Here is a 20,099-nt window from a genome sequence, read left to right as displayed (position 1 = left end):
GGTGCCCACGTGCGATCCCCGCAGTCCCCGTCGCGCCGGAAGTGACGCGCGGCGGCCGCGCCGAGGCGGTGGCGGCGAGGCGGCAGCATGGTGTTGGCGGCGGCGGGCGCGCACCGGCCCGGGCCGCTCAAGCAGCAGAACAAGGCGCACAAGGGCGGCAAGCACAGCGGGTCCTCGCAGCGCCGCGCTGGAGGTGAGGCGGGACGGGCTCCCCGCGGGTTCCCCGCCGCCATCGGCCAGCCCTGACCCTTCTCTTTCCGTCCCCCTCTAGGCCGCGTCCCCGTCAAGGCCCAGCCCCGCCGGCGTCTCCGCGACCTGAACAGGGTGGACCGGCGGCATCAGGCGCTGCAGCTGCGCCGACAGCGCAAGGAGGCGGTGAGGCACCGGGGAAAGCGGGCCGGTTGTTGCGGGGGAGCAACTAGGTTCGAGACTCGGCCGGAGGGGGCTTGAATTGGGGGGGTCTGGATGTGGGCGGTGCGGCCGAGCCGGTTTGGGTGATTGCGGGGGAACGAGCGGGTGCCGGTCTCGGTTCGGTTTGGGCCGAACGGAACATTACGGACCGGGTGCGTTCGGGCTGCCGTGTGGGGGAGCCTGGCCTGGTCCGGCGGTGGGAGAGGACTCGCGCTCGGGCTGGCACTCAGGCGCTGCCCGTGTGCCCGCAGGTGCTGGCGGAGAAGCGCAACCTTGGCAGCAGGGACGGGCCCCCGCACCTCGTGGTTGTGGTGCTGCTGCACAGCAGGGCTGCGGCCCAGGACTCCCTGCGGCTGCTGCAGAGCCAGGACGGGGCCGCTGTCCGTGCAGATGAGGGCGGAGCTGGTGGCTTTGCCCTGCTCTGCCCCCGGCTCAAGCAGCGCTGGCGCTTTGTCACAGCCCAGGCAGGTGAGGAGGCAACGCTGTTGGTTGGGTTCTTGGTTCCCGTGCCTCTGGCAGCCCCACTAACGGAGGTGTTTTGGGTGCAGGGGATCTCCACGCTGTTTTAGACCTTGCCAAGGTTGCTGACTCCCTGCTGTTCATCCTGGACCCTGTGGATGGCTGGGACAGTGCAGGGGAGCACTGCCTCTCCTGCCTCTTCGCACAGGGGCTGCCCAGTTATGGTGAGAAATGTTTTGGGTTTCTGAGGGTGCTTAATGGAGATTGAATGTCACAGTGATTAAATTTCAGGGCTCTATCACCTTCAGTGAAAAGAATATTTTTCTTATGTTGAGGTGGAAGTTCTTCCAGTTTATGGCCATTGCTCTTGTCCTGTTGGGCACCACTGAAACCAGTAGAACTCCCTTTGTACGTGTGGTGCAAATCTGGCCATTTGGGCTGCTGACATCCAAGTATTTGCCTGTGTTTAGTAAAAAGAACAGCAGAAATTTTCTTCTGATCCAAGCTCTGTTCTCTGCTCACCAGCTCTGGCTGTCCCGGGAGGCACTGACCTGCCCCCTAAGAAGAGGATAGATGCCAGGAAGAAACTCTCCAAATGCATTGAGAAGCGTTTTCCTGAGGCCAAGCTGTTCCCACTGAACACAGAGCAGGAGTCCTCGCTGCTCCTGAGGCACCTGAGCTCCCAGAAGCAGAGGCACCTGGCTTTTCGGGCCCGCCGCGCTCACCTGCTGGCCCGTGCTGCTGAGTTTGTGCCCAGCCAGGACAGTGACCTGGTTGGGACCCTGAAGGTGTCTGGCTTTGTCCGGGGACAGCCCCTCAATGTCAACAGCCTGGTGCACATCGTGGGGCATGGGGACTTCCAGCTGAGCCAGGTGGATGCTCCCCCTGACCCGCTCTCTTTGAACCCACGGGTGGTTAAAGGACAGAAGAGGAGTCAGGACATGGAGGTTCAGGTGTGTGGGGTGAGAGCTTTGTCAGTCCTTTTAGAACACAGGGTTTCTAAAATTTCGTTGGGGAAAATACACCTGTGGGAAATATATGTGGGTGAGGAGAGGGGAAAGGGAGTTTTGTCTGTGTTCTGATGCTGGGCTGAGGTTCTGTGCCTGCAGTGTGTAATGGAAGTTATGTCACATTGTGAAGGGAGTTTCACCTGAGACTGGCTGCAAGCTTCAGTTAGGTGTGTTCAGATTTGAAGCTCTGCTCTTGCCCTTCAGGATGACTCTGGAAATGGTGCTGTTGAGATGGAGGAAGATGTCAAGGTGCTGATGAAGGCAGATCCAAGCAAGCAGGAGTCTCTGCAGTCAGAAGTGGTTCCTGATCCCATGGAAGGGGAGCAGACGTGGCCCACTGAAGAAGAGCTGCAGGAAGCAGAGGGTGAGCAGAAGCAATAGTTCTATATTTCTTCCTTGTCCCTCTTAGGAGGGTTGTTAGAAACTTTTGTCACCAGGGTGGCTGTGAAGAAACATCTTAGTTGGGGTGGCTTCCATCCCCAGTCCCATCAGGTCGTTTGCCTGGCAAGTTAACAGGTTTTGGGTGTTCTGACAAATTCTGTGCTGAAAAAAACCAATTTTAGTCTAGATGTGGTTTTGGCTGTCCTGGTGTAAATGCTGCTGAGGGGAAGGAGAACTGTTCCTGTACTAACCCCTGGTAGGAAACCTACAGATTCTCTGAAGGCAAACAGGAGGGTGGTGAAGGTCCCCAAAGGCACATCCAAGTACCAGGCTGCCTGGATTGTGGATGATGGAGAAGAAGGCAGTGAGAAAGATGATGATGATGATGACGAAGATGATGACATGGATGATCTGATGGAAGAGGCAGTTTCTCAGGTACCTCCAAGAGCTGATAGTACAGGTTATCTCCAGGCCATTATTGCATGTTCTAGGAAGATTCTGTCCTTCCAGCTTGCTTTGTCTATGCAAGGGCATGATGCAGAGCCAGGACTTGCCTGGATCTCCACTGTTAAATCCCCATGTGTATCATGTTCCTTCTTTGGGCTGTTAGACCCCAAAATGATGGGTTGGGGTCCCAAATCCCACAGTGTGAGCACACCCAGGGTCCCTGTGCTGCGTGCACAGCTCGCTGTGCTCACAGGCTCTGTGCTGCCCTGTGCCAGGAGGGGGAGAGCAGTGAGGAGGAGGAAGCTGGGGAGGAGGAGAGCGAGACCATGACTGTGTCCGAGTGCCTGCGGGATGACCAGTACGACGAGAAGATGGAGGAGGATGAGCAGATGCTGGAGAGATACAAGCAGGAGAGAATGGATGAGATGTTTCCAGATGAGGTGGACACACCACGGGATGTGCCTGCCAGAGTCAGGTAAGAAATGGGATGCTTTGCTGGGAGAGGGGCTGGAAGGTGCCTTCCTGTTTAATTTGGTGAGGAAGCCTGTGATGTCTTAGCCGTGGTGTCTGAACCTGGCTGAAGGACTCTTGTGAAGACTCTTTTTGGCTCTGAGGCTTCCATAGCAGGCACTAGTTGGCAGGGAGAGCTGGGTCCTGACCTGGGAGAGAGAGGAGGATTAGCCCTGAGGCAAGGACAGGTTGTTTGGGGATTTGGTTGTTGGTTTTAGGTCTCTTTGCTGGTTTTGGTTTGGTTGCTGGTTTTAGGTCTCTTTGCTGGTTTTGGTTCGGTTGCTGGTTTTAGCTCTCTTTGCCCTGGCATCTTTCCTGAGGGTTAATGTTTGCTTTGCACCCTTTGTCCTGGTGTGTGAGACCTTGAGACCACAGCTGGTGGTGAAGGGTGGGATTCACCTCAGTTGGTGAAGTAATTCTCTGCTCTCTGTTCTCAAGGTTCCAGAAGTACAGGGGGCTGAAAAGCTTCCGGACTTCTCCTTGGGACCCCAAAGAGAATCTTCCAAGGGATTATGCCAGGATCTTCCAGTTCCAGGACTTCTCCCGAACCAGAAAGAACCTCTTCAAGCAAATAGAGAAGGAGGAGACTGAGGGAGCTTCGGTAATTCCCTTTTGCTGATCTCTTTCCCTATTGTGTTCTTTGCTCCCAATAGGAGTGACTTATTAGGGAGGTGGTTGGGTGGATCTTTCAGCCAGCTGGTTCTTAGCATGAAGCCCTAAGTTCAGACAGTTTTCTCCTGGATTGCCTCTCTAATCCAGGCACATCTGACACTTTTTTTTCCATTGAGAGAAGTGTTCACGACTACTCCTGTCTTGGCAGGTGGGCTGGTATGTTACACTTCATGTCTGCAATGTCCCTGTCTCGGTGATGGAGAGCTTCAAGGAGGGGAAACCCCTGGTCCTGTTCTCACTGCTTCCCCACGAACAAAAGGTGAACACAAGGGATATACCTCAGAGGGATGTGCAGCTCCCTGTTCCTTCAGGCTGCATGGCTTGGGGAGGGTGTGGCTGCAGAGGGTTTGGGCTGAAATCTCCCCACATTGCTCCTGTTTCAGAGCAGGTTGGAGCACGCAGAAACTGCTAGCGGGTGTAGGAGAAAGTGTCTGAGCCTGGCACTGGTGTCCAGTGACCTTTTGAGACCCCATTTTTGGGGACATTCATCTCTGCTGCAGTGTCCTGTTTTCTGCTGCCCACCAGCCCTGTCAGCAGCCCCTGACTGTGCTGCCTCTTGCAGATGTCTGTGTTGAACTTCCTGGTGCGTCGGCATCCGGGCAACAGCGAGCCAGTGAGGGCCAAGGAGGAGCTGATCTTCCACTGCGGGTTCAGACGCTTCCGAGCATCCCCCCTGTTCTCCCAGCACACCTCAGGTTTGTCAGGGATTGGGTACAGCAGGAGTGGGGTGGGGAATTCTGGAGCAGGAAGCCTGTGATGTCTTAGCCGTGGTGTCTGAACCTGGCTGAAGGATTCTTGTGAAGACTCACTCCTAGGCTCTGAGGCTTCCAGGGCAGGCACTAAATCATGGGGAGTAGAATGGCTTGGGAAGGGTGGTTCACTGATCCAGGCAAGGTCCAGGTTCCATCTCAGAGGATCGCCTTCAATCCCACATACTCAGTGCCAGCAGAGGAGGGGTGTTTGTCGAACAGGGAAGAATGAGCTCTGGGGTTTCCCACAGCTCTGAGGACTGCTCTTGGCCTGAACTTGATCATTGCTGTTCTGTCCTAGCTGATAAGCACAAGCTGGAGCGTTTCCTGCGCCCAGATGCTGCCCTGGTGGTGACTGTCTATGCTCCCATCACTTTCCCTCCTGCCTCAGTGCTGCTTTTCAAACAGAGAAGTAATGGTGAGTTAATAAATGCTGAGGAGGTGGTGTCTGGGAAACAAAGTGTCCCCATACCCTGCTTACAAGTGCATCTCTCCAGAAAGCATGACTTGGAAAAGCTGTCCCCTTCCTGCTGTTTGAGATGGGCTCATCTCCATCCCTGCTGTCACTTGTCTGTCCCTGCTGTGGGGTTGCTCTGGGCCTGCAGCCCTTCAGGAAAGGGGTTTGTGGTGAGGAGGGGGTGATGGAGGCACCTGCCCTGGTGCATTGGTGACTCTGCCTGGCAGGAATGCATGACCTCATTGCCACGGGCTCCCTGCTCTCCGTGGACCCTGACAGGATTGTCATCAAGCGCCTGGTGCTCAGCGGCCACCCCTTCAAGATCTTCACCAAGATGGCTGTGGTGCGATACATGTTCTTCAACAGAGGTACAGCTGGTCTCTGGTGGGAGGAGGGGTTCTGGGAGTTCTGTCCCTGTGCTTATGTTGGTGCAGCACAGGCTGTTCCTTACCTGCCTTTCGTGTTTCCATCTCCAGAGGATGTGATGTGGTTCAAGCCCGTGGAGCTGAGGACAAAGTGGGGTCGCAGAGGGCACATCAAGGAGCCATTAGGTAGGTTTGATTTAGTGTTTATCTCTGTGTTGCTGGCATGGTGTGATCCTCCTGTGCCTGAGAGACTGCTAATGGCCTCTTCTGCCCTCTGCCTAGGGACTCATGGGCACATGAAGTGCCACTTTGATGGGCAGCTCAAGTCCCAGGACACGGTGCTGCTGAACCTCTACAAGCGCGTTTTTCCCAAATGGACTTATGACCCTCATGTCCCAGAGCCTGTACCGTGGGTGAGGAGTGAGAGTACACTGCCAGAGCAGGAGGTGGAGATGGAATGAGTCTCCAGCATGGCTGGAGTTTGTGCCTTGGCTCTCTGGATGCTGTTCTTGGCCCGTGCACTCTGAGGACAGCACTGATGCCTTGGACGTGTTACTGCTGGGGTCTGTACAGGGGCAGCTGCATCGCCAGCTGCTGCTCAGGTACCAGCTATAGCTATTTATTTTAATGGAAAATGTCAAAAATGCCTAAGTGCCTCTGTTGTGGTGGTGGCCAGGAGGCTGTGTGCACCCCTTGTCCACTGAACCCACTGGGATTGTTTCAGTTCCTCATGCCCTGCCACGTGGGGTGTGGGGGGATTTTGCTGTGTGGAGGAGTTTGCTGGCAGTTCCTGTGATGCTGAGAAAGAAGAGCCAAGTAGCAGCTGGGGAGGATGACTTGAGTGCAGTGCTCTGGAGGCCTGGGCCAGAGCAAGGCAGCTGGGGAGGGGAGAACAGGCAGTGCTTTGTTTCCAGGCCCCCCACAGAGACCAATGCCAACTTCCCTTGTCCCTCCACAAAAACTCCCAAACGTTTGGACTTGATCTGTTTTTAGTAGTGCACAAACCACCGCACAAATTCAGAGTGAGGTTTTCATTCCTTGAAACACCACTCCATCCTCATTCTGCTTTCCCAGAGAGGTCTGTGAGCCAGGTCTGGGATCTCAGGTCCACGTTTCCCCCGCACAGCACGATGCAAACGTTTTGCACGTCCCGGGGGACTGCCTGGAACTGCTCCGAGAGCACGGCCGCCAGTCCCACGCCTGCTGTTGGCTCAATCAGCAGCTTCATCCTTTCCCACACCAGCCACGTGGCTTGCTGTTGGGACAGCAGCTGTCAGCCCAGCAGCCAGCACAGGCTGCTCCAGGGCATCCCTGCAGCACTCTGGGAAGGGAGGGCAGAGCTCCCAACAGCCCTTTCCAGCTGGAGACAGCGTGGGTGTCACAGCTGCAGTGGTGCACGGGGGTTTGTGCTGCTCTGGGAGCGTGTTGGGGTGAGAGCAGGGGGGCAGGGCAGGGGTGGAGGCAGCTGCCTGCTGGCAGCTACCGTGAGAAGGGAGCTGGGAGCCTTTACCTTGATTTCTTCCTCTGAGACTGTCAGGACATCATCAACCAAATCCCTGATGATGGGCCACGTGTTGGGTCCAATGCTGGTTTTCACTGCGTCTGCGATGGTGTCCCGCGGGTGGAGGTTGGGGGTCAGCTCCCCTCGGACCTTGGACTGGTAACAGTCATCCACATTGCTTGGCTCAGCAGCAAACACCTTCACATCCGGCCTCAAAGCCTGGGGAGAACAGGAGGAGCCACTTGGGTGACACCAGTGTGTGCCTGTCCCCTGTTTCTGTGTGTGCAGGGGGCTAAGCAGGCCCTGCTGCTGCTGCCATGCAGAGCCCAGGCAGCCAGAGACTTTCACTGCAGGGTCTTTCTGTTTGTAAAGTTAAAAGCCGCTGCCTGCCTTGAGAGTCCTGCCCTTCCCACAGGGAGATTCCTGGATGAGCTGTTGCCTACCTTGATGGCCACTGCTATTCCTGCAACCATTCCTCCACCTCCAACGGGAACCACCACTGCATTTACCTGGGGTGCCTGTGCAGAAAGGAAGAGAGCTTCTTACACTTTGGGTCCCCCTTTTTAGCTGAGCCCCTGCAGGGGCTGGGCTATGCATTTCCCTCACCTGCTCCAGCACCTCCAGGGCGATGGTGCCTTGCCCTGCAATCACTGCCAGCTCCTGGTTGGGGTGCACCAGGACTCCTCCTGTCTCCTGCACTACGCTGGATGCTGTCTCAGCTCTGGACTAAGGGAGAGCACAGCAGTCACCTCTCTCTCTGCCTGGGCAGTGTCCCTGGCCCATCTACCCTGTGCCTTACCTTGTCACTGGAGTCACATGGCACCAGTGTGGCACCATAGGCACGAATGGCATCTTGCTTACACTGCGGGGCAGTCCGGGGCACCACGATGTAGGCAGGAATCCCTGTGGCATGAGAGAGGAAGTCAATCCAAAAGCTGCAGCAGCCAGTTCAAACTGCAGGAGCAGGCAATGCCTTGCCTATGCCAGCTCCTGCATGGGTTCAGGAGAGGGATCTCCATCCTCTCCAACAGAAACAGCTCTGCATTTACCCCGTGCCTGCCTATTGGAGCTGGGCGGGGGTACAGGTTACCTTCTGCCTGGGCAGCACAGGCGAGTGCCTGCCCGTGATTTCCGCTGCTGTGTGTGACCACAGCGCGGGGCAGCTCCCGGCCCGTGCGCTGCCGTTCCTCAACGAGGCTCCGCACCGCGTTCAGGGCACCGCGGATCTGCAGGGAGAGCGCAGGGCTGTGTGTGCTGGGCTGAATGTCCTCACACCGCTCCCTCAGCCCTGGGCAGCACCCGTTCACCCCAGGAAATTAACAGGACGAGCGGCAGGAGCTGGTGGGTGCCGGCGGAACGCGAGTTTCCCTCTTGCAAAGAGCGACCTTTGCCCCGGGGCTTCGCAGTGCCGCCATCCCTGCGCACCTTGAAGGATCCGGTCCTCTGCAAGAGCTCGCACTTGAAGAGCAGCCTCCTGCCGGCCATGCGGTCCAGCCCGGCGCAGGTGAGCAGCGGGGTGTGATGGATGCGGCCCCGCAGCCGCCGCTCCGCATCCCGCACCTCGCCCAGCCCGAGCGGCGGCGCGGCTCCGTGCGCGGCCATGTGCGCGCTCCCGTGCGCGCCTGTGCGCGCCCGCGCAGGCGGTTTGTCCCTGCGCGGCCGCCGTCGGCGCCGCCCGCCCCCGGCGCAGCCAAGATGGCGGAGGGGCTGGAGCGCGTCCGCGTCTCGGCCGCTGAGCTGCGGGACATGGTGGCGGCGCAGGCCCGCGCGGTCGGCGGCGGGCGAGGTGAGGAGCGCCGGGGTTACTCGCGACCCGCTGCTGGGCCGTCCCTGCTGCGCATAGGCAGCTGCCCGCGGCCGTGCACGGCCCCGCGGCCGCGCTGCGCCTGGGGTAGGGCTTGGGGCAGAGCTGCCGCCCCACCGGCGCCGGCACGGGGCTGTCCGGGCTGGGAGCGCACGGCACCGACAGCGAGGAGGCTGCGGGGCGGCCGGCGGCAGCCGGAGCGGCTTTGCCCCGGGATGGTCGGTCCCAGCCCCCGGGGTTCTCCGGGCCGAGCCCCCGGTACCGGCGGGGCTTCGGGGCTGCGGTAGTGGGAGGGAGAAAGTTTAGGGAATGCAGCGGGGAGCAGCCCGGCTTTGGTGGGTCGTTTAACCGTGCGGGGTCCGGCCTGGGCTCTGTAACGATTTTTTTTTTTTTTTTTTTTTTTTGTATATACGGTTAAAGGAGGAGGAGAGAAACGTTACGGGATTGTGAGCAAGGGGGAAAGGCGTCTTTGAGTCAAACGGTCCTGTGGCAGAGCGGGCGCTGCTGGGGATTGCAGCTTCTGCACCCACGGCAGGCTGGTGACTGCTGCTGAACCTGCGGTGATACAACTTTACTCTTGCTGCTTGTGCTCAAGTCTGGTGTTGTGCTTTGAGGAAATACCTGTTGCAGGATGGGATTTTTAAATGGATCAGGCCAAGGATTTGGTCAGTTGTGTTAGACGTCCTCATTTTTTACTCTTATTCTGTGATTTCTCATAAATATTGACATAGATTTTCAGATCTGGCAGGCTGTTTGCCTTGACTTGAATATTTGTCATGGTATTTTTTGGTCCGTGGAAGTAACTTCATCTGTCTGTTTTTCCCCAGAAAACATGAAGGAGGTGAAGGAGCCGAGGCACCGCAAAGACAACAGGCGCCCAGACCAGGAGATTTACAAGCCTGGCCTCTCCAGATTGAGGAGTAAACTTGTGTCACCAAAGCAAGAGGCCTCGGAGAAGGAAAGGAGCAGAGCTGAGGAGGACAAGGAGGAGAGTGCTGGAGACAAGGACTCTGTGGGAGTGGGAGCCCCAGCTGTGGAGGGCTGTGACAAAAGCGATGGCCCCAAGCAGAACGGTCCTTCACAGGAAAAGGAGGAAACAGAGACCAAAGGTGGCCTGCAAAGCCAGGAAAACTCATCCAAGCAGCCCATTGTGGATGAGTGGTGTCCAAAGGCCCCCAGGAGAACCAAGAAGCCAGACCAACAGATCTACCAGCCTGGAAAACGCCTGCATTCTGCTGCTAAAGAACCCTCCCTGCAGTCGGCCAGCGAGGAGATCACCGGGAGGATGGAGCAGCTGAAAGTTGAGGGAGAAGAAGAGACTGAGAAAGGCACTGGAAAAGACACCAACAGGAAAATCAAATCGAGCACGGAGGATAGAGAGGGGAGCCAGGCAGGGGAAGCAGTGAAAGCCTCCAGGGGGGATAAAGGGAGGCGAGCAGAGCGGAGTGACAGGGTGAGGAGGGCGGGGGATGAGGTGCTGCCGGGGAAGCTGGGCTCCACCAAGCGCTATTCCCGCACGGACAAGCGGCGCAGCCGGTACCGCACCTGCAGCACCAGCTCAGCTGGCAGCAACAACAGCACGGACGGAGCCCTGCTCGTGGATGGGGTGGAGAGGAGGCAGGAGCGTGCCAGGGAGAGGATACGTCCCAGGAAGCAGCTCTCTGTGTCCTCCACAGACTCCCTGGACGATGACAGGATTGATGAGGCTGAGGTGTATGTCTCCAGCCGGAACTTGGACAGGAGGAGGCATTCGGAGCAGAGCCGAGCTTCCAGGAGTGAGAGTGAATGGAGCAGCAATGGCAGGGAAGTCAAGGGACCCTTTCGAGTGACATTTGACAGCAGGACCATGAACAGGGACATCAGCCTGGCAGATGCAGATAAAAAAAAGTCCCTGAAGGCCTTAGAGGTTTCGGAGCCGAGGAGCCAGAGCAGGGAGCCCCAAGGGAGGGGCCGTGGGATTCTGTTCCTGCCTGCCAACACGGACCTCTCTGCCAGCTCAGTGGGTGTCCCTGAGGCCACTCACCCCGGGCCCAGGCTCCTGCTGGGCGGGGCTGGCAGCAAAGGGCCCCGGAGCCGGGGCCGAGGTGGCACTGCCCGCCGCCTGTGGGACCCAAACAACCCGGACCAAAAACCCGCCCTGAAGAGCCAGACTGCTCAGCTTCACTTCCTAGACACGGATGATGAAGTGAGCCCCACCTCCTGGGGGGAAGCCCGCCAGGCCCAGCCCTCCTATTATAAATTCCAAAACTCTGACAACCCCTATTATTACCCTCGTGCCTCCGGGCAAGGCCCCCAGTATCCCTATGGTGGATATTCCCTGCAGTATCCTATGGGTCCAACCAATGGGGTGTACCCAGGAGCTTATTACCCCGGGTACCCTGGCCAGGCAGGGCAATACCTGTGTGGCCCACTCCCCCCTACTCCTCTGAGCCCTGAGATGGAGCAGCAGATGAGGAACATGCAGCAGCAGGAGCTCAGCAAACTCCTGCGTGAGGCTGGGAACCAGGAGCAGCAGCTCAGCAACCTCCTGTCCAGAGACCGTATCAGCCCAGAGGGCCTGGAGAAGATGGCCCAGCTGAGGTTGGTGGGTGGGCTGGAGAGGGGGGAGTGAGTCATTTCCAGGGTGAAATACAGGAGAATGGTGTCTCCTTGGGGATCTCAGTGGCTGGGAGATGTGGCACTGGGTTGTCAGTTTTTGGTGTGCTGGGTCTGTTTGTTGTGTGCCAGTGGTGTGTGGGTGGTGGAAGGAAGCTGTGGGTGAGGATGGATGTCACTTCCCTGAGCTGGGAGCTAAGCCGTGGCTTCTTGTGCTTGGTGAATGCCTTGCAGGGACACAGAAGAGCAGTACAAGCACCTGCTGAAAATTTTTGTTTCTTCTGGCTCTTGCTGGAGCTGATATTTCTCAGTTCCAGTGCTCTCAGTGTTTGTTGTCAGACTTCTGCTTTCTTATCTATCCTTAGCGTGTGCTCAGGAAGTGTTTTGTGTGTTCCTGGTGCTGTCAGTGGCAGTGCCTTTCCAGCGCTGTGTCGTTTTGCTAGTGGTGACACTCCAGTGGGAGTAGCCTGCTGATGCCAGTCTGTCAGAAAAGAAGTAACACTGTTGCTCTGTGGGGTGGTTAATATGACTGTAACAAGTTTCTACTTGGCATCTTTCACGTTTATTTGTGATCCCTGTGTCTGCAGGCCTTCTCTGGAGGCTGTTTTTCAGAGCTGACTGACAGCAAATCTAGCAAGTGAGGTCATTTCAGGGCTTGTTCTGTGTTTTGGGCACTTGCTCTGTAGACCATGGGGTGGGATATGTCTGTGGTTGAAGCAGCACTTGAGGTTTCAGGTCTTCCTCAAGGAGCTGAGGTCTCCCAGAGCTGTTGTGTGGAGGGAGAGGAAACACTGGTGTGCTGCTGTGGCCTCTGGAAGCCCACCCTGCCCTGGGAACATGGGCACAGTTGACCCTGTCCTTGCTGGCAGTGCCCCTTGTGTCCTGCCTGTATCCAAGTGCACACAGTTCCAGCTGTGTGGGGACTCTTACATCCACCTGTGGAAAGGTCCAGTTCCCTTGGTGTTTGGGCTGTCCAGGTGTGTGTGCAGCATTAGGGGACTGTGTAAGGTCAGGCAGCCCATCCTGGCTCTGTGCTTTGTGCAGGAACCCACCAGCATCCTTCTCCTATCCTGTAAGGACCTTCCAGGCATTGCCATATGGCTTCACTCCAGGCTTTACCATCCACACTCTCCTACTGTTTCTGTAGGACTTGGAAGATTATAAGGAATAAGGCAGGAGCAGCTGAGGATCCCCTTTACCATTAACTTGCCCCACATGTTTCAGTGCTGTTTCTAGCCTGAAATTATTTTAATAAATTTGGGGGAGGAATTCTGCTCCAGCATTCAGGCAGGGCTGTAAACAGTTGAGAAGGGGAATGTGATTTCTGGGACTCTGAGGCTTTATTTCCATTGTTCCCAACTCGTTCATTTTTGAGGAAGCAGAGTCTGTGTCTGCTGTGTATTTTGACTGGATGGAAGAGGGGTGGGGATCATTTTAATGGCAAGATCTCTGTTGCCCTGTGATTCTTTGTGTTCTGATTCCTGGCCCAGACCTTGTGCTCAGAAGGAGCAGAGCATTGTGTATGTTCAGAGCAGCCTGTGTGTTCTCTGTGTTGGATCAGGAGACACTTGTGCCTTGCTGTTGGCAGAACTGCAGCCTTGCTCTTTGCCAAGCCTTGATCCATTCTGAGTCACCTGTACATGGGACATGCTCCTTTTGGATTTGCCCTCTTGGAGCAGGAGGGGTGTTAGATTGCAGCAGCTCCCACCTCCCTGGGGGCTGTGTGTGGAAGCAGTGAGTGCTGCTGGCAGCTGGATGTGAGCAGCAGGTGGTTCAGCACGTGTTCCCTGTGTTCCTGGGCAGTTGCTGTTGCATTGACCCCTCCCTGACTGTGTTTTGCTGCAGGGTGGAGATGCTGCAGCTCTATGAACGGTGCATCCTCATGGATATTGAGTTCTCTGACGCCCAGAACGTGGACCAGTTGCTGTGGAAAAATGCTTTTTACCAGGTGATTGAGAAATTCCGGCAGCTCCTCAAGGACCCTCAGGGGGAAAACGCCCAAGAAATTCGGAACAAGCTACTCCTGCTTCTAGATGAGGTAAGAAGAGAGAGACATCCCCAGATTCCACTAAACCTTTGGGTGGGATTGGCTGGTTTTTAGAAGGGGATGGTGTAATGGGACAACTGGTCATCTTGATCTTATTCATGTCTCCCTGTGCCTTTTATCATCCTTATGCAAAGAGGTTGCTCAGATTCATTATGGTTTATTGGGGCAGGTGTAGGTCAGGGTAGATTTCTGTTACAATTTAAACCAGTTTGTTTTGGTGTGTTTGTGTTAATTAGAAGTTGATTTAAGCTAAAATGAAATGAATGCCCTGAAGTGAAGCTAAACAGAAGCATTCCTGGAGGTGTTTGTAGCAAGTTTACCAAATTTGCTTGGAAGTCATTCTGTAAAACTGCAGCTCAGTTTAGTCTTTGTACCAGGTAGGCTGACAGACCTGAGAAGATGTGTTTTAAAGAACTAGGGTGAGAAAAGGAACTGCTGGAGGCCTTTAGTCCACCCTCCTCCTCAAAGCAGGACTCGTTAAACACTAAATCCAGTCAGTCCTGATTTTGTGTAGCTCAGTCTTAAAAACCTCTGAGGCTGGAGATCCCACAACCTCCTTGTTGTGTTCTGAAGAGGAACAGCCCAAACCTCAGGGAGATGGAGCTCCTTTCTTGCACATGGCAGGGCTGGTGTGGTGTTTTGTGCTTGTCATTAGAAAGATCATAACATCCAAGTGTGTGTGTGTGTGTGTGTGTGTGTGTGTCTTTTGCAGGGCTCTTCTTTTTTTGATGGCCTCCTCCAGAAGCTGCAGGTCTCCTACCAGTTCAAGCTGGAGGACTACATGGATGGGATGGCCATCCGCAGTAAACCTCTCAGGAAAATGGTAGGTTGGCTTCCTCCTGGAGACTTCTCATCCTGGTAATCCTGTGCAGGGTGCTGCACTCAGCGTGCTGCCCTTGCCAAGGGGCAGGCAGTTGTACTCCAAACAGAGCCAGTTTATTTGCAGGGAGTCTTTCTCAGCTGCTGGACAGCTCTGAATTCTGGTGCAGCAACATTTCTTATCTTCTTTGCAAAGAGCTTGTTTTGTACCAGCTCTGTGACCAGAGCTAATAAAGCAAAGAAGTGTCCAAAGGCACCCTGACCTTTCCTGAGATATTGAACATGGGTTTTTTCTGCCTTTGGAATCCAGAATAATGAGGGAAAGCTGGCAGTTGTGCTGCCTCCCTGACGTGTTGCCCTGAGCTGTGAGTGCAGGTGCAGGGACAGCTGGGAAAGGATATTTTAGTCCAGCTCCATTCCCACAGAGATGTGTTTATCCAACAGCTGTCCTCAAATTGGTCGTGGACTGAACAACCCCCTTCTGGAGAGAGGTGGGGTATTGTCAGAGAGGAGGTGTTCAGGGGATTGGCTTGGAACCTTGTCATTTCATTCTGCTGCCCTTTTGTGAGACCTTCAATGTATCACTGACCTCCTGTTGGCTCTGTACAGCCCCTGTGGGCTCATGGCTCTGCAGGTGAGTCAGGGCTGTGTCCCAGGTGCTCCATGGCTGCTCCTTTGCAGGTGAAGTACGCCCTGATCAGTGCCCAGAGGTGCATGATCTGCCAGGGGGACATTTGCCGCTACAGGGAACAGGCCAACGACACGGCGAACTACGGCAAGGCCCGCAGGTAGGGACCCAGCTGCTGTGTCCTTCCAGCACTGCTCTGCCTCTGGATACCAGGGCTGGATGTAATTTCATCCCTGAACTTGCCTCTGGCCAAAGAAGGCTTTCTCTTCCTTTTAAAAGTCTTTCCACTCCTCTGCTGTATCGCAGTCCTGTCTAGGTGGAAGGTGTAGCTGGGTTTTGCTGTTCCAGAGAGCAAGCTGCCAGATCCAGTCATCCTCCATCTAGAAGTGGGGGTGGTGGGAATTGTCCTGTGCTGATCCTGCAGCACAGAGGGAGGGTTTAGACCACTGAACCTGGCAGATTTGCTCTTGTATTTTCTGGTGGCTTTTGCATCCATATGCTCTCACTCCATCAGAACTTACCAGCACTTGTTGCCCCCTGCCCATCTGTGGGGTGAGCCAGGGGTATTTCCTTCTGCAGCTGGATCTGCCCTCTCTTGCCCAGTGCCCCATTCCTCCCCAGGATGGGCACAGCTCACTGTCTGTGCTCTCTCCTGCAGGCAGAGGGCACTTGTGGGAAGAACCTGTTCCCTGCAGAAATGCCAAATCCAAGGGGAGTTCTGCACCCTTGAGGACAAGGAAGGCAGCCTGATGTCCTTTCAGTGACCTTTTCTTTCTGTTTTTTCCCTTCCCCAGCTGGTACCTGAAGGCTCAGCAAATTGCTCCCAAAAACGGCCGCCCGTACAACCAGCTGGCACTTCTGGCCATCTACACGGTAAGATGCTCCTCAGGCAAGGATGTGCAGGCACAGGGAGAGCCTCTGGGATGGCTGGGAGATTCCATCTGGTGGAGAACAGCATTGTTTAGGGCAGTGCTCAGATGGTTGAGGTTTTTTTTTAAAAGAAAAAAAAGGCTGATGGCAGGATGTGCTGTGTGGATTCCAGCTGCTGTGGCTTCAAGCAGCTTTGTCAGATACACGCTACTCCCTCAGGGATTTTGGGGACTGTTTTGTGGGCTGTTGAGAGTGTAATTGTTTTAAGATGAAAACACAGCCCACTTTTTGCATGAGATTTTTGTGCTCAGAGCCATCTGTTTGCTATCTTATCACTGAACCTGTGGGCATTGGTCTGAGCAACATCCACACGTGATTTCCCCGGGTTCAGTTGTGCTGGCTGCTCCAGCCATGCAGGAAAACTGGCTTCAGGGAAGATGTGGCAGCAGATAATGGAAGCATCATGCTGGGGCACAGAGGCTGGCAGGGATCTGCCAGTTCCCAACACTGGAAGATGTTGGTTTAAAGTAGAGCAGTTCAGAAGCACCTTTTCTTCATGGCTGGGAAGGACCTTTCTCACTGTGTCTGTCTGTCCCAGGCAGTTTTGAGGGAGAGAGAAGGGAAAACACATGGGAGCGCTGGGGCTTTGAATGCCCCAGAGGAGTGGCAGCTCTGAGCCACTTGTTCTTGTTTTGTTGTGTTTTTTGCAGAGGAGGAAGCTGGATGCTGTGTACTACTACATGCGCAGCCTGGCTGCCAGCAACCCCATCCTCACTGCCAAGGAGAGCCTGATGAGTCTGTTTGAGGAGACAAAACGCAAGGTGAGTCCTGGAGCTGGGCTGTGGGGTGCTGCTCCTGCCTATGCTGCAGAGCATGGAGAGAATGGTGGCTTTTGGCCTTGGAGACACTCCTGACCTACTTCTAAGAAATTTTATGAGAGGCAGCCTTCAGATTGGTGGTTTTGGGATGGTTTGGGCAACTGAATCTTTTGTTTCTGGGTCACAAACTGATTTAGCTGAGCTCAGCAAGGGCTGTTGGTTGCTGTGGTTTGCAGCATGGCCTTGGCATGCAATCATTGCTTTATTCCATAGGTGGCCCACACCTGTGGGGATGGATAAGGGAGGCTGCAGTGCCTTTGTGCCCCAGGGAGTCACATGGGCTGCCACATGCTGCTGGGACTGGACACAGCTTTTCTTGTCCTGGGGTAGCTGGAGTTGAAAACTGCTCACCTGCACTGTCCTGTAGAGTCAGAACCAAATTCTGGACGTGTCCATGAGTTACTGTTGTTGTGAAGCAGGGGAAAGAGCTAATTTTTCCATGAATATGAAATGATACGCTTCCCCAGACCTTTGATCCCTGGGTGATCTGAATGTGTCCTGTGTGCCCAGTCCGAGCAGATGGAGCAGAGGAAACATCATGTGCTGGATGTGAGCCCCAACCGCCGGGGCAAGGGCAAGAAATCCACCCTGAGACAAGTGGGAGATGATGCCACCAGACTGGAGATCTGGATCCATCCCTCCCACCCCCGCTCCTGCCAGGGCCACGAGTCCAGCCGGGATTCTGAGCAGGACAATGGGCTTGGGAACCTCAGCCCCAGCGACGTGAGTACTGCAGGAGGCGGCCGCTGGCTTCGCTCTCATGTCTTTGGAATGCAGTGGAATGACACTGGATCTGTTTTGCTTTCCTGTTGCTAAATTTTCCAGTGTTTTGGCTTTCCCTGTGGGAGCTGTGCCTGGGTCAGGCTGAGGAGCTGGTGACCTCGTGCCTCTCGTGTTTAAGGCATGTTGTTACCATCCCTTTCTTGGCAGCATGTGCTGGCGTGGCTGATGTGGAGCAGGAGAGAGGCACAAACACGAGATGCTGTAAAATGCTTCTGCTCTGAGGGCTCTAACTTGGGTGAGGTTCCCGGTGGGAAATGAGGTCAGGTGCTGGAGACCAGGGTTAACAGTGACCCTGGCAGTTCTGAGGATTGTTCTGGAAGTGTGTCACTTGTCCCATTGCCAGATGATCACTGAGAATGGGAAAACCGTGGTTTCAATTTCCAGTGTAGGTGTTACATTTGCATAACTTGCTCTGCTGAGAGGCCGGACCAGCACCTTTCTTTTGCAAGAATTAAAAATATAATTAATTGGTGGTGTCTCCTGTGAGCCTGTCCAGCTGTACCCTGCAGGAGGAGCACGGGTGAGCTCTGTTTGTCAGGCCCAGGAATGTGGGCAAAGGCAGTGGTGGTTGGGAGCTCATCCTCCAGGAATCTTTGCACTGCTCTGGCACATTTGACTTGCAAGAAAACTTGCCAGGGAGCTCTGGGCTGCCTGTCCTAAAATGGCTGTTAAGGATGGGAGTTTAGGAGAACTGGGAAAACCTTCCCTGCACACTGTGGGGCCCAAAGCTTCTTGGATTTGTGCTTTTCTAATGAATTTGTGACTTCAGCTGGGTGGAACTGGGGTGAAGTCTTGGGGCTTTGAAAAATAAGCTCTGGCACATTGCTGCAGCATTTTTCAAATGTTCCTGCCCTTGGTTATTTTCCCTCTCCTCAGCTTTTCTTCTGGGGACTTCTGCTTCCTCAGCATCCCTGAAAGGAACGTGCCAAGCTTTAGCTTCTCCATCAATCACAGATGAAGCTGCTTGGCATGAGATGCTGGCAGTGTTTTTGGGGCACTGGTGGGGGTTTCTCTTTTGCAGTACTGTCACAGGAGGCAGAGTAGCAGCTGGCAAAGTGGGAGGCAGGGATGTGTTTGTAGTGCAGCACTTTGTGCTGGAGCTTCCCCTTGCTCTGTTCACTGGGGTCTGTGCTCTCTGAAGTGCAGCTTGCTGGCACTGTTGTACACACTGTTGGATATTTACCATTAGCCTTGATTTGTTCTGTTTGAAACATTGGCTCCTGAAAAGTAGGAGCTTTCTGATCACGGAGAAGCCAGACCACCAGAAATAGAATGGCAAAAGGGAGCTGAGAGCCTGGGTTTGGGCACTGTTGGTTTTGGCTGCCAAGATATTTATTCTCAGGCTGCCTGTGCCTACTGTGGGGCAGCACTGGAGTTGGCACAACTGCTTATGGGGCCATATCACCCAAAATAACCACGAGGAAAGGAAACCTTAAATCTGTGTCGCTGCCAAAGCTCCCGAGCTGTGAAGCCGTGGGCTGGATGAAGACAGCAGCTCTTGTGGAAGCTCTGGACTCCTCCCTCATTGAAGCTGTAGCCTCTTAGCCTGCTCCTCGCACCATCCCCGGGTGTTTTGGAGCTGCTTGGCTGGAGAGGAGCCGAGCAGCCCTGAATTGCCACTGTGTGGCAGTGTTTGGCCTCAGAAGGGCCCTGCGTGGCGGGGACAGGAGCAGGAGCAGCCCTGGGATGGCAGCACCTCTGCCCCACATCCCAGGCAGGAAGGGAACAGCTCTGCTCCCAGGGGACGTGTGCCAGCATTTGTGTGTCATTTTGGGGAAATGAGGCTAAAAGTGTCATTGCCTGCCCAGTCCCTTCCTTGCCAGCTTCAGCCCTGGCAGAGGCAGAGGCAGGCTGTGTTCTGTGTTGGCTCTGATAGCTGTGCTCTGCAGGTGGCAGAGGCATCAGCCTTATGGCAGCTGATGCAGACCCACAAAACCCCTTTAACCCCCTCAGAAATCCCCTAAACCCCCTCGGCGCACCCCGAAACCCCCTCAGAGATGTCCTAAACCCTCTTGCAGACCCCTTAAATCTCCTCACATCCCCCCCTAACCCTGTCAGAGACCCCTCTGTGCCCTCAAAATCACTTTAACACCCCCTAAACTCCCCCAGGGATGTCCTTAACTCTCTCAGACATCCCTAACTCCCCTCTGGAATGTCCTAAACCACCTCAGAACCCCTCCTAAACCCCCTCAGAGATGTCCCAAACTCCTCTCAGTTTCTGGGCCTGAGAAGGGGATTTTACAGGGCAGAATGGGTAAGTTCAGATGCCAACAGCAGATATAACACTGCAAGTATATAGAGATATAACAGCTCTGGATGCATTCTGGGCAGGGTGTGGGACAGAGGCTGCACCCTTCAGCCAGAGGCTGTTGTTTCAAACCCAGCCACAGGTGGTTTGACTGTGAGGATCCTGGCTGTTCTACAGGTGGCAAGAAATCAATTGGGGATGTTTTCTGTCCTCAGTAGTCACTGTCTTCACTGTGCAGGTGGTGAGGTGCCAGTCCTGTGACGTGACACACTTTGCAGGGAGGTGCTGCACGATTTGCTCTCCCAGGACCTGCTGGTGTGTGTGCTGTCCCTGTCAGCACATGCTTACACATCTCTGCTCAGGACTCACTTCATTCTCCCTTCTGCAGCTCTGTTCAAAGACCTCAAAATTGCTTTATTTCAGGGTCAGGAGCCCACAGCCTGGAGTTAGTAATGTGGGATGGCA

At 55.1% G+C, this 20,099-nt stretch overlaps 3 protein-coding genes and 2 non-coding genes across 8 annotated transcripts in view; 4 read left to right on the top strand and 1 right to left on the bottom strand.

The window, feature by feature from the left end:
* The first annotated feature begins 43 nt into the window (after positions 1-43).
* Positions 44-6,112, top strand: TSR1 (TSR1 ribosome maturation factor). Its single transcript, XM_059865843.1, has 15 exons — positions 44-193; positions 272-375; positions 663-879; positions 960-1,094; positions 1,396-1,823; positions 2,085-2,244; positions 2,533-2,696; positions 2,984-3,183; positions 3,657-3,819; positions 4,039-4,149; positions 4,453-4,585; positions 4,941-5,057; positions 5,324-5,464; positions 5,573-5,647; positions 5,744-6,112. The coding sequence occupies exons 1-15, from the start codon at positions 88-90 to the stop codon at positions 5,920-5,922; spliced, it is 2,433 nt and encodes an 810-aa protein (XP_059721826.1). The 5' UTR covers positions 44-87; the 3' UTR covers positions 5,923-6,112.
* LOC132337630 (small nucleolar RNA SNORD91 family) lies at positions 3,244-3,334 on the top strand. Its single transcript, XR_009489225.1, has one exon. It is a non-coding gene; the product is annotated as a small nucleolar RNA SNORD91 family (small nucleolar RNA).
* LOC132337631 (small nucleolar RNA SNORD91 family) lies at positions 4,633-4,725 on the top strand. The gene has a single exon (XR_009489226.1). It is a non-coding gene; the product is annotated as a small nucleolar RNA SNORD91 family (small nucleolar RNA).
* Positions 6,113-6,432: 320 nt separating the features above from the next.
* SRR (serine racemase) lies at positions 6,433-8,573 on the bottom strand. The gene is made up of 7 exons (XM_059865846.1): positions 8,388-8,573; positions 8,053-8,188; positions 7,762-7,865; positions 7,569-7,688; positions 7,406-7,480; positions 6,972-7,181; positions 6,433-6,716 (listed from the first exon to the last, which is right to left on the bottom strand). The coding sequence occupies exons 1-7, from the start codon at positions 8,562-8,564 to the stop codon at positions 6,519-6,521; spliced, it is 1,020 nt and encodes a 339-aa protein (XP_059721829.1). The 5' UTR covers positions 8,565-8,573; the 3' UTR covers positions 6,433-6,518.
* Positions 8,338-20,099, top strand: part of SMG6 (SMG6 nonsense mediated mRNA decay factor) — a 106,303-nt gene continuing 94,541 nt past the window's right edge. For 2 of the 4 annotated variants that reach the window (XM_059865839.1, XM_059865838.1), the window contains exons 1-8: positions 8,646-8,748; positions 9,594-11,346; positions 13,207-13,399; positions 14,121-14,231; positions 14,909-15,015; positions 15,650-15,728; positions 16,436-16,546; positions 17,114-17,326. In XM_059865839.1, the coding sequence (XP_059721822.1) occupies positions 8,658-8,748; positions 9,594-11,346; positions 13,207-13,399; positions 14,121-14,231; positions 14,909-15,015; positions 15,650-15,728; positions 16,436-16,546; positions 17,114-17,326 (2,658 nt within the window). In that variant the 5' untranslated portion in view covers positions 8,646-8,657. Of the gene's footprint in view, positions 8,467-8,645; positions 8,749-9,186; positions 9,432-9,593; positions 11,347-13,206; positions 13,400-14,120; positions 14,232-14,908; positions 15,016-15,649; positions 15,729-16,435; positions 16,547-17,113; positions 17,327-20,099 lie in introns of those variants that run through there. The other 2 variants (XM_059865840.1, XM_059865842.1) reach the window with 2 other exon arrangements.

This window comes from Haemorhous mexicanus, chromosome 22 (genome assembly GCF_027477595.1).
Source record: "Haemorhous mexicanus isolate bHaeMex1 chromosome 22, bHaeMex1.pri, whole genome shotgun sequence".
Classification (NCBI taxonomy): domain Eukaryota; kingdom Metazoa; phylum Chordata; class Aves; order Passeriformes; family Fringillidae; genus Haemorhous; species Haemorhous mexicanus.
This window is presented reverse-complemented; position numbering and strand designations above follow the sequence as displayed.

What these genes read in the sequence shown, in the direction of transcription:
- TSR1 (XM_059865843.1), top strand. Translation starts at nt 88, where the DNA reads ATGGTGTTGGCGGCGGCGGGCGCGCACCGGCCCGGGCCGCTCAAGCAG. An exon ending in AGGAGACTGAGGGAGCTTCG is followed by an intron (nt 3,820 to 4,038) that starts GTAATTCCCTTT and finishes CTGTCTTGGCAG; the next exon opens with GTGGGCTGGTATGTTACACT. An exon ending in TGCTTCCCCACGAACAAAAG is followed by an intron (nt 4,150 to 4,452) that starts GTGAACACAAGG and finishes TGCCTCTTGCAG; the next exon opens with ATGTCTGTGTTGAACTTCCT.
- SRR (XM_059865846.1), bottom strand. Translation starts at nt 8,564, where the DNA reads ATGGCCGCGCACGGAGCCGCGCCGCCGCTCGGGCTGGGCGAGGTGCGG. An exon ending in CATGTGACTCCAGTGACAAG is followed by an intron (nt 7,689 to 7,761) that starts GTAAGGCACAGG and finishes GCTCTCCCTTAG; the next exon opens with TCCAGAGCTGAGACAGCATC. An exon ending in GAATAGCAGTGGCCATCAAG is followed by an intron (nt 7,182 to 7,405) that starts GTAGGCAACAGC and finishes TGTTCTCCCCAG; the next exon opens with GCTTTGAGGCCGGATGTGAA.